The sequence below is a fragment of the Callospermophilus lateralis genome, chromosome 2 (genome assembly GCF_048772815.1).
Source record: "Callospermophilus lateralis isolate mCalLat2 chromosome 2, mCalLat2.hap1, whole genome shotgun sequence".
NCBI classification, from domain to species: domain Eukaryota; kingdom Metazoa; phylum Chordata; class Mammalia; order Rodentia; family Sciuridae; genus Callospermophilus; species Callospermophilus lateralis.
Genome location: NC_135306.1, coordinates 195,347,656 through 195,359,714, shown reverse-complemented (window position 1 = coordinate 195,359,714; position 12,059 = coordinate 195,347,656). Strand labels below are relative to the sequence as shown.

At 39.2% G+C, this 12,059-nt stretch overlaps 1 protein-coding gene across 1 annotated transcript; it reads right to left on the bottom strand.

Moving 5' to 3' along the window:
• Nucleotides 1-10,939: 10,939 nt before the first annotated feature.
• Nucleotides 10,940-11,854, bottom strand: LOC143390443 (olfactory receptor 4C46-like). The gene has a single exon (XM_077108604.1). It carries the CDS (start codon nucleotides 11,852-11,854, stop codon nucleotides 10,940-10,942), a length of 915 nt encoding a protein of 304 aa, XP_076964719.1.
• Nucleotides 11,855-12,059: the final 205 nt, after the last annotated feature.

Here is a 12,059-nt window from a genome sequence, read left to right as displayed (position 1 = left end):
CCACACATCTGTGTTAGTTTTTCTACTGGAACTCTGGCTTAGGGGCAGGAATACAGACTTGTCTATCTGATTGGAATCTCTGCTGTGTCCAGGAGCACTTTCATCAAGCAGAGGCCCCTTCTCTATGCTCCTTTTTCCTGGCCCTGTCCCCTACCCCCACCTCCTTACTCATCATCTTGCCATCTTGCCCTCGCTGCCTGACCCCTTCTGTATCTCAAAACTTTGAATATCAAGAACTGCAACTTGACCCTGCTATCCCTGGATTCAGTTATTGACTTTGCAGTTAGACTTTTCATGCTGGGGACCATAGTTTCCACTGACGGGTTCCGTCTAACATGAAAGAGCAATCACAGAAGTCTTCAAGGATGTCAGGGCTCCTCTCACACACTTACTACTCATAGTTATGATGAAAGTTATGTCTTCTGGACTCTCCTAGGGTGGGCAAGTAGGTCTTAAATGACAAATCACACTGTATTCTGATTTCTCTATGCCTTTGAATTCCTTTTAGCCATTAACTCCTAAAACATTCTAATTTACACCCTGATAGTCTCATTTGGTCCTTGTTGGTGCAGTTGAATAACCAGAGTCCTTTTCAACTCCCCAAGCTGCAGTGCTAAAGAAAGCATCTGATTAATAAAGTCTGTATCAGTAAATTTGACCTGATCCAAATTTATGTTGATTTCATCATTCTTGCATATTCTTTGCATATATTCGCACATATATTCCTGCATTTCTGTCTGCATAAAGTAGAAAAATCATGAAGTCTTTGGAGCATATTTCACCTTTTCATGGGTCACACACATTGTGGCTCTTTTAGGACCCTGTTGGGACTTGAGCCTAGTTATGGGTCTAGGAGACAAAAAGGGGAAGGGGGGGTTAGGAGTCAGTCACAAACAGAGTCAGCCTTGTCTTGCAGGGAACCTTCCTCAGGGGAGACCATTGTGGTTTCTTCAGGCAAAGTTGGAGCATTCCTTAGACAGGCTGGGAGACCCCCTGCTGTAGTTGCAGGCACCTCTCCTGGAGATGGAGAGTCCCTTGTCATTTGCAAAGTTCTCTCCATTCCATCTTCTTAGTTCCCTCATCCATCTTGTGTTGGAAGCCAGAACCTGGATCTCAACCATGACTCCTGTGTTCTTAATTTTCCTCATCAGTTGATTCTGTATAACTTCTAAATATATGGGGAACTATTTCTCTGTTTCAGTTTGTGATAATGATCCTATTGTGGGTATTTCTGGATTTGTGCCCAGCCGAAAGACTGCGGCATCTGGTGGCTCATACGCGGAACGTCTGAAACTTGGAGGTAAGTGAAATTGCTCACCCCTGAGGGAAGGCGAGAGAATGGGTGACCATTTCAGAAAACAATGTGTTCTTCTTTTGATTTATTTTGTTTTTCTTTCAAGCTGCCTATCCCTAGAAATTTCTCAGGCAAACTGGAAAAAATGGTTGACTAAAGGTTTGAAGTTTGTCGGCCCTGAGGAAGAGAAAATTGATACAACGATTTTTTATTCCGTTTTTGCTTCATTCAATTTCAGTTTTGTTTTGTGTTACCTTATTGGGTTGTGTTATCTTTTTAGTAGATTAAAACAAACTGAAAAGATGTTAAGTAAATTGTTAGAGGTTCAGAACATGGAGAAAGACGTTTTAGATCAAGCAAAAGAGAAGGTCTCTCGAGCTAGTCAGACAGAGGAAGAAAATTTAAAGGAAAAGGGGTTGTTAGGAAAAAGGCCACAACAGGAGGCTGTTACTAACTCCGTTTTATCACAAGAGAGTTTAATTCAACCAACAGCCCCACGGATAGAGACAGCTGAGTGGCCCTCAAACCCCGTAGTTGATAAATGGGATCCTGAGACAGGACCTCAAAGATTAGCATGCCCTGTACTTGAACAGGTAGGAGGGCAGCGAATTCACCGTGCTTTAGATTTTAAAACAGTGAAGCAGTTAAAGGAGGCTGTAACAACCTATGGTCCCCAAGCTCCCTTCACGGTGAGCATGGTTGAGTCCATTACTAACTTGGACATGACGCCAGCAGATTGGGCTAGCATGTGTAAATCTGTGCTAAATGGAGGACAATATTTGTTATGGAAGGTTGCCAATGAGGAATTTTGTGCAGAGACAGCTAGGAGAAATGCAGCAGCCGGTTACCCTCAAAGAAATTTAGAAATGTTGCTAGGAAAAGGACCTTATGAGGGTCAGAGGCAACAAATTGAATATGATCCTGCTATATATGCACAAATTGCTGCAGACGCAGTTAGGGCATGGAAGACTTTACAAGGACATGGAGATTTACAAGGTCAGCTATCTAAGGTAATACAGAGAGCTAATGAACCTTACGCTGACTTTGTAGATAGGCTAATTCAAACGGCTGCCAAAATATTTGGGGATACGGAACAAGCAATGCCATTAATAAAACAACTGGCTTATGACCAAGCAAATCGTTGCTGCAGAGAGGTTATTAGACCATGGAGACATGAAGATTTAAACACATATATTAAATTATGTAGAGATATTAATGAACAAGGGCAAGTCTTGGCAGCTGCAGTACAACAGGCTTTAGATGCCAGGCCAAAAACATGCTATGATTGTGAACAAACAGGACATTTTAAAAGGAGTTGCCCCATAGGAGGAGGGTTTAACAAAACTAGGTATCAAAGAAATAGAATACCGGGTATTTGCCCACGATGCCGTAGAGGGAGACATTGGGCTAATGAATGCCGTTCTCAAACTACCATAGAGGGTACTCCCTTATCGAAAAATGGACAAGGACCAGGTATTTACCCACGATATCGTGGAGAAAGGCATCAGGCTCCATTGCCAAAAAACGGACAGCGGGGCCCAATGCTCCGGGGCCCACAACCACAAATATACGGGGCAGTGGAGGAACCCAGCAACACCATCAGAGTAGTGCCCAGGACACATTGTCCATTAAATCCCTCATCAGACAAACCCGAGGGAGCGCAGGGTTGGACATCTGCGCCTCTGCCAGAGCAGTACTAACTCCAGAGATGGGAGTTCAAATCATTCCCACAGGAATAAAAGGACCTCTTCCCCAAGGGACAGTAGGCTTATTATTGGGACGTAGTTCATCTACATTAAAAGGACTTATGATAAGTTCTGGGGTAATTGATCCCGATTATGTAGGTGAAATAAAAATTATAGCTAGTTCTCCAAGAGGTATATCAGTAATTTCACCTGGAGACAGAATAGCACAGTTGTTAATAATACCCAGCCTACATAATAAATTTCCTAGTCATAGTGTAAAAAGAGGTTCCAGGGGATTAGGCTCCACAGGTGTAGATTGGGCTATGTTGTCTTTAAATTTAGATTCTCGCCCAATGTTAAAACTAAATATTCAAGGACACGACTTTAATGGGCTACTGGACACAGGTGCAGACCTTAGCATCATATCTAGTAAGGAATGGCCAAAACATTGGCCATTACAACAAGCCACTCAAACGCTTCGAGGCCTAGGAGTGGCGACTAATCCCGATAGAAGTGCAATGATATTAGATTGGAAGGATCCTGAAGGTTGTGAGGGAACTATACAGCCCTATGTATTGGATCATCTTCCTATAAATTTATGGGGACGAGATGTCCTAGATAATTAGGTTTGACGTTAACAAATAACATCAATCCTAATGCGCCCACTACTAGGGCTAGACAAGGTTTTAGGAAAGAAAAAAGATTAGGAAAACAAGGACAAGGTATAGCAGCACCAATTCAAATAGATCAAGGAACAGACAGACATGGGTTGGATTTTCAGAAAGGGCCACTGAGACAATCAAAATTACTTGGAAATCAGAAAGACCAGTGTGGGTTCCTCAGTGGCCCCTGACTAAAGAAAAGATACAAGTAGCCCATGATCTGGTCAAACAACAATTAGCGGAAGGACATATACAACCTTCCATATCTCCCCATAATACTCCCATTTTTGTCATTAAAAAGAAATCTGGTAAATGGAGATTATTGCAAGATTTAAGAGCCATTAATAATGAAATGGTTATTATGGGACCTGCTCAATCAGGGATTCCTCAATTGTCTGCTTTGCCAAAAACCTGGCATGTTTTAGCCATAGATATTAAAGACTGTTTTTTTTTCAATTCCAATTCATCCCGAGGATAGTCCACGTTTTGCATTTACTATCCCTGCATTAAATCATGAAGGTCCTGATCAGAGATATGAATGGAAAGTACTCCCTCAAGGGATGGCTAACAGTCCAACTATGTGTCAAATATATGTTAATAAAGCAATCCAGCCACTTAGAAATCAAAATCCTGAACTACAAATATTTCACTATATGGATGGTGTATTATTGGCACATAAAGATAAAAACATATTGCTGGAATGTTATGCCACACTTACAAACTTATTAAAAAATTATAATCTAGAGATAGCAATAGATAAAGTACAATTAAATTTTCCAATTAATTATTTAGGAGTTCTATTATCCTCAACCATGGTCCGTCCACCAAAAATTCAAATACGAGTAGATCAACTCAAGTCACTTAATGACTTTCAAAAGTTATTGGGAGACATAAATTGGATAAGGCCTTTTCTAGGCATACCAACAGGAGAGTTGGGACCTTTATTTGATATTCTAAAAGGTCCATCAGATCCAAACTCACCTCGCATATTAACTCCTAAAGCAAGAAAGGCATTGAAAATTATTGAAACATATATGGAAAATATACATTTGGATAGAATTGATATAAGTTTGCCTTTATTATTTATTGTACTACCAACAAAAAATATTCCTACAGGAGTATTTTGGCAAGAAGGTCCATTATTGTGGATACATTTATCTTATTCTCCTAACACTATTCTTACTAGGTATCCTGAGGCTGTAGGACAATTAATACTCAAAGGAATAAAAGCAGCGAAGGGAGTGTTTGGAATTTCTCCCAATAAAATTATTACTCCATACACTATGGATCAAATTGATGAGTTAGCTAATGAGTTAAATACTTGGGCAATAATCATGTGTAAATCTAATGTTTCATTTGATAATCACTTACCATCTAATCCTTTGTTGTCTTTTTGGTCTAAGCATCCTGTAGTTTTTCCAAAAATGACAAGAAAAACCCCTATCATGAATGCTCCAAATATATTCACTGATGGGTCAAATAATGGTACAGCAGCAGTAGTTACCCCTGATCAAACTTTTACATTTTTAGTACCCAAACAATCAGCTCAAAAGGTAGAGCTTAATGCAGTATTACAAGCCTTTTTAATGTTTAAAGATTCTGTATTTAATTTATTTTCTGATAGTCAGTATGTAGTTAATGCTATAGTATCTCTTGAAGATGCTGGTAGGATTTCCCCTTCTTCTACTGTTTTCTCTTTGTTTTCCACTATACAAAGTCTAATCTGGGACAGAAAAGATCCATTCTTTATAGGACATATTAGAGCACATACAGGATTGCCTGGAGCCCTTAGTTTGGGCAATGATTTAGCAGATAAAACTACACATGACATACATATTTTCTCTACACTAGAAGAAGCTACGAATTTTCATAAAAAATTCCATGTTAATGCTAATACTTTACAAAAGCGTTTTAAAATAACTAAGGAACAAGCCAGACATATAATAAAACAATGTCAAAATTGTGTGACCTTTTTACCACAAGTTAATCTTGGCGTCAATCCTAGAGAACTGATACCTAACCATATTTGGCAGATGGACGTCACACACTTGCCAGAATTTGGAAAATTAAAATATTTACATGTTACAGTTGATACTTCTTCCGGATTTTTGATGGGCTCCCTTCATGCCGGAGAAAAAACTAAAGATGTTATAGCTCATTGCTTACAAAATTTTGCCACTGTGGGCATTCCTAAACAGTTAAAAACTGATAACGGTCCTGGCTATACCTCTACCTCTTTTAAACAATTTTGCTCATCATTTGGTATTACTCATATAACAGGAATTCCATACAATCCACAGGGACAAGGCATAGTTGAAAGAGCTCATCAAACTATTAAAACGTACTTATTAAAGCAAAAAGAGGGAATTGGAAAGGGGTATATATCCCCCAAAGATAAACTTAAAATAACGCTTTTTACTCTAAACTTTTTAAATTTGGATTCATCAGGACTTAGTGCTGCGGAAAGGCATATGTATCCAAAAAATGTGCATAAGCCTAAAGTTCTTTGGAAAGATATTCTAACAGGACAATGGAAAGGTCCTGATCCAGTGATTGTCTGGAGTCGGGGCTCTGTTTGCGTGTTTCCACAGGGAGAACAGCAGCCGATTTGGATTCCAGAAAGACTAACTAAAACGATTTCTACAGATCGAAAAGAAGATGATTTGACTCAAATCCATAACAGCTGATATCCAGAACTCCAGCTTGGCCATTCTTACATCTGCGACTGTGATTAACCAGGATGCTTTTTTCAATATCTATTTTATTATTGCATTTTTCCACATCATAAGGTTCTATTTTTATTTTTTGAGCTCATACAAACCTAGGTTAATGTTTTTCTGATCAGTTTTATTTTTTTGACTATAGAGTTTTTAAACATTGCAATGGAGATTTCACCTAGGTAAAGCTACAAGGCCTTTATTATTATCTTATGTGTTGTACGTTTGTTTGCACATTTGTGTTTTGTGTTATATGTCTGTGTGTGCATATGTCCATATTTCATATATGAGGAGCGCTCATGAGAAAATGGATCCGAATTATTTATTTTTTATTCACGTGATTTAAATGGCTTAATTTAAATTAAGTAAACAGCTGTTAAGGATTCTTTTTAAAGGTGGTTAACAGATCTGCTTGTTTACTAATTTAAATCAGGTAAACAGCTGTTAAGAATTGTTTTTTAAGTAGGTTAACAGATTTGTTTGTTTACTTTCACCTTTCCTTTTCATTATATTTAATAATTCTTTTCAGGATAATGTCTTTTTAGCATCATTGCCAGAATTCCTATCTTCATCCCAATGAATATAACTCAACAAGTATGCTCAATCAAGGAGCCAACTTACTTTGGGAGGCAACGGACTTTGGGAGGAGACGGACAGATTGATAGATTCCTCCACTTTGAACCGCTTGCAGAACTTGCCTGGACTATGTAACTACGTTTAGTGCAGCTATTGTGGTAATGCTGGCATATATTTGGTGATGGTGTCACCAGTGATCTTTGCTGATGGTGTCACCAATGATGCAATTTTTCCAAAGGAACTGTCAATTGGCTTGGTGTCGTGGCATTTCTGTATCCTCCTCCCTTCTGCTAGTGATGGTCTAAATTTGGGGGCCAATGGCTATATGCTGGACCGGCAGTCAGTGACGGGTATGATCCAATTGCAATGGTATCAACCTAAGACAGGAGACTGACGCCTAAAGGTCAGTTACCTAAAGGTCAGTTTTCCGATGACGGGTAAGGACCATATGTTGAATTGGACAACCTACCAGGCGCGGTCCTTAAGCCACATTAACCTCACTCCCCCACTGGCACCAAGGCCAAATTTGGGGGCCAACAGAGGTGAGGCAAAGAACCTCACCCCCCCACTGGTGCATAGACCTATCCACAAGTATGGCTGTATGCTGGACCGGTAGTCAGTGACGGGTATGATCCAGTTGCAGTGGTATCAACCTAAGACAGGAGGCTGACGCCTAAAGGTCAGTTTTCCAATGACGGGTAAGAGCCATATGTTGAACTGGACAACCTACCAGGCACGGTCCTTAAGCCACATTACTTGTTGTTTAATTAATCAGAAGGGGGGAGATGCTGGGAGCCATCAGCCAAGTAGGTATGACAAATTCCTTGCCAGCTTACTCCCATGCTGTCTAGTGGAAGGACTTCTGAAAGGTGACCTTGCTCAAGGACCAGGGCAGGATCCGTGTTTAGGGTGTTCCCCCTTTAGAATAGGGCAGTTTAGCATAATAGGAGAGTAGGGTGTTTCCCCTTTAGAATAGGGCGGTTTAGTAATAGGAGATTAGGGTGTTCCTCTTTTGGAATAGGGCGTATCCTGCTGCTGAGTTCCTCTTGAGTGCTTAGGGTCAGACAGTATATTTTGGGAGACAGAAGCCCATGCGGAGTGGATTTGGGAGAGAGTGGATTAGGGCAGAGTGTGGATTTGGGCAGAGAACGTGGATTCCCCCAGAACGTGTTTGTAGACGGCCGGTGTGAGTTCGGGAATAAAGAATTGCTGTTTGAATCTACAAGCTGTGTGGAGACTCGTGATTTGTGCCCAGCCGAAAGACTGCGGCATATTTCTACAAATTTGTCATTTGGAAGCAGGGACTGAATAAGGAGAAAAGTTCGTGGTCCCCAGTGAAGTCAGGCTTTAGCCTGGGACCTGGGCAGCTCTGGAGTGCTCATTGTGTCGTCTAAAGCTTGGTCTATCCCTGATGACCATCCAATAAGGAAGACAAGGTTTTGAGAAAAAGGATAAAAGAAGTTTCATTGCTTTTCTAGCAAAAGAGTAACACAGGGGACTCCTGTCCCAGCATCTGCAATTCTCTCCCTCAGGGGCAAAAGGCAGATTTTAAAGAGGTGTTCAAAAGGAATCCCATTTCGCCCTGAGATTGGAGGAGGGATTATGGAGAAGAGATTAGGGAGGGAAAGAGGGAAAAGAGAAAAAACAGGTCTGTTTTAGAGCAGCACGGGCTATATTCAAAGCATGAAATGGACCATTGTCACAATTGTAGTACATAATTTGTTCTGCAGGGGGCAAAGGGATACAACCTTTTGACACTCTTGTGATAGTCTCATTTTTCCACTTGAGAGTCATAAAATAGTGGAAATAATCCCTGGATAGAATTTTCTATTTTCTTTGGTGTATTTGTCCAAAGATGGTTAGGGCTGTGAACTCTTAGCAGCCCAGTCACAATACCTGGGTCTTGTGCACAGTGGCCTGGTGGAGGGATTCAAGCATGATTCCAGTGTCCACCACTCTGTCTGTTCACCAGCAGGACCAGAGTTCAATCTCAGGCTTTTGCCCTCAAATCATTATACTAGGCTTCTGCTTCCCTCCTGCCCTTCATATTTCTTTATTCTTTATCACACTGGAAACCAATTTATTATAAAGTAAAATATAATTGTATCACTCACCATCTTAAAAATACTTCCTATGTTTTGCCCATGGTTTTTGCCATTAAGCTTTAATAGGATTTCGAAATCTTTTTTGATCTTGCTTCTTTCTGTCTTCCCATTCTCAGGATTGCAATTTACCTTTACACTACCTTAGTGTAAAGCTTGTTGAATAACAATATAAATTAATAACCACAGTCAAGATGAATGATTTAGGTTTCCTGCATGTTTTGTTTTTAACTTAACTGTCATAGGAATGCTTTGATCAAACATCTTGCCTCTTCACTCTTCTTGCCCAATTTTATCCCATGAGGGCCATTTTTATGTCTTTCTTTCTGGGAATCCTTTTCTGTCAGCACCCTCTCTCCAGGTCTTTGTTTATTGACCATCCAACATGTCCTCTTAGTGTCCTGTCCATCTTAACATGTTTGTATAACACTAACCAGTATTTTCCCACTACCCTCTGGTGTATGGTGTCTATCACTTAAACACCATGAAAGAAGAACCTAGGTGTGTTTTGTTCACCTCAGAAGTCACCCGAAATATTAATATTTTTGGAATCAAATATTTGGGTTTATTAATGAGTGAAAGAAACATTGAACAACAAAAACAAAAAATTATCCTGAAATTGCTTTTGTATTGGCAGGTGTATACGTTTTACAAAATAATTTTTACTAATGAATGTGACCACCACGTAACAGAAAAATAATAAAACAGCCCCTATGCAGAGGATAATGAAATCTTGCTGAGAGAATATCATGATATAATATTTGCTCATATGCTCAGAAACTCAGTTCTCAATTATTTCTCATCCCTCAGTTTACATAGGGTTAAAAAAAAAAAAAAAAAAAAAAAAAAAAAAAAAAAAAAACTTTGGTTTCCCTCAGAGGTCAGTCTGAATCAAATGACAGTGAAAAACAATCTGTAGTCTTCAGGACTCATTTTTTACTCTATATTTTTATTTTAATTATTTATGTTACTTTAACATTCATTCTTCATTCACTATTTATCAGAGGCCACTGTTGTACTACAATGGAGAAACTATTGTTTGCTAGCAGGCAGGTACTTAATGTAGTCTTGCTGTGCATTATTCAACTAGGGGTTCCTGCCTGACCTTCAGGCATTCTTTCATTTGATTCACCCCTCTTTATCATGGGTTATCAGAGTACAGAAACCTGAGTATACACAGCCTTTCTGAAGACTACAAGGAAATTTGGTTGAATCTGCATTACTTGCCAATCACAGGTTAATATTGTTTCAGTTTTGTAGCCCTAAAGTCCTTAGTTACCATAATACTCCTCAAAACATATTACCATCAATTGTGATATGTATATTTATAAGAAATTTTTATAAAAAACATTGGATATTTAGGTATGGAAATTCAACTCTGCAATGTGTTCAATCCTCTCTTTTCCCCATAAATGATAATTATTACAATAATATGGTCTATTTATTATAATTACTTGTTCTTGTAATATAGAAATTAACAGTATAATCTGGTAAGTCAGTTTTGATTGAAGGATCATTGCTAGGTATATTCTAATAACTTCTTTTTGTCATTTTCCTGATAAATAAAAAGAATGAAGATAGCAAAATCAAGCCCTAATTTGGTAAAGGTTTGCAAAGATTCAGAGTTGTCCTGAAGTAGTTTTCCCTTTCGCTGAATCAATTTTTTTCTTCGTTGAAAGCAGAAAGTGTTTTGCTTGTTTGTTTTTGATTTTAATTATTGGTGTTTTACATTTATGGATAATACTGAAATTCATGATGGAAATTCACACACAAAAATCATAATTTCTTAAATCTCATGAGATTGATCAAAAGAATTTTTGAATGATTTTTTTTAAAATCGCTTAAGTACTGCTTGCTAAGATTATTCAAAGGGTCCTTTCCTTGATTACATCAATGTTGGTCTTCAGGCACATTTCCTAGTAAATAATTGTCTAATGGTGCTTTTCATCTGGGCATTTCTCAAGGTGTAGATCAAAGGATTTAACATAGGAGCTATCATAGCATAGAAAACAGCAACTGCCTTATCGATAGGTAAAGTAACTGCAGGTCTTAGGTACACAAATAAGGTGGGAGAAAAGAATAAAAGGATCACTGTGATGTGGGAGACACAGGTGGACAGGGCTTTGCGCCTACCCTCTAGGCTCTGTGTCCTCAGGGAGCACAGGATGACCACATAGGAGACCAGCAGGAGGAGGAAGATTAGCAGGCAGATGAACCCACTGTTGGCAACAACAATGAACCCCAGAATGTGAGTATCAGTGCAAGCCAGTTTTAGCAGAGGGCTCAGGTCACACATAAAGTGATCAATGACATTAGGACCACAGAAGGGTAGTCGGAAGATGAAGAGGATCTGGATGGTTGCATGGAGAAAGCCTCCCATCCAGGACACGCCCACCAGCAGCATACACAGTCTCCAGTTCATGATGGTTGCATAGTGCAAGGGCTTGCAGATGGCCACATAGCGGTCATAGGCCATCACCGTAAGCAGAATGACCTCTGCACCTGAGAAGAAATGTTCTCCAAAGACTTGGGCCATGCATCCATTGAACAGGATGGTCTTCTTTTCATGCAGTGAATCCACAATGAATTTAGGCATACTGACAGAGGCAAAGCAGGCATCAATAAAGGAGAGATAGGCCAGAAAAAAGTACATGGGGGAGACCAACAGTGGGCTAGAAATGATGGTAATCACGGTGAACAAATTTGCTAACACAGAGATGATGTAGATGAGTAAAAACACAGCAAACAGAATTTTCTGCATCTTTGGGTTTTGTGTAAGTCCCAGTAGAACAAACTCTGTGACATTTCTGTTCTCCATGTACTTCCTGTGCAAATTTATTATAGTACCTGGGGGTAAGTGGGTAAAACTTTGAAATTATTAAACTTCTGTATTATAATAAAATTAAAAGCCTAGATTCTATTGTGCACTGAGATTTGATGAGTATTTATTCTTATTTATAAGTTATTTTTTCTTTTTAAGGAAAATATTCTGTGTTTTTACAGATAACTTAAATGCCTCCTGA

Bases quoted from the DNA above. Each gene is read 5' to 3' on its own strand.
- LOC143390443 (XM_077108604.1), bottom strand. From the start codon at position 11,854: ATGGAGAACAGAAATGTCACAGAGTTTGTTCTACTGGGACTTACACAA.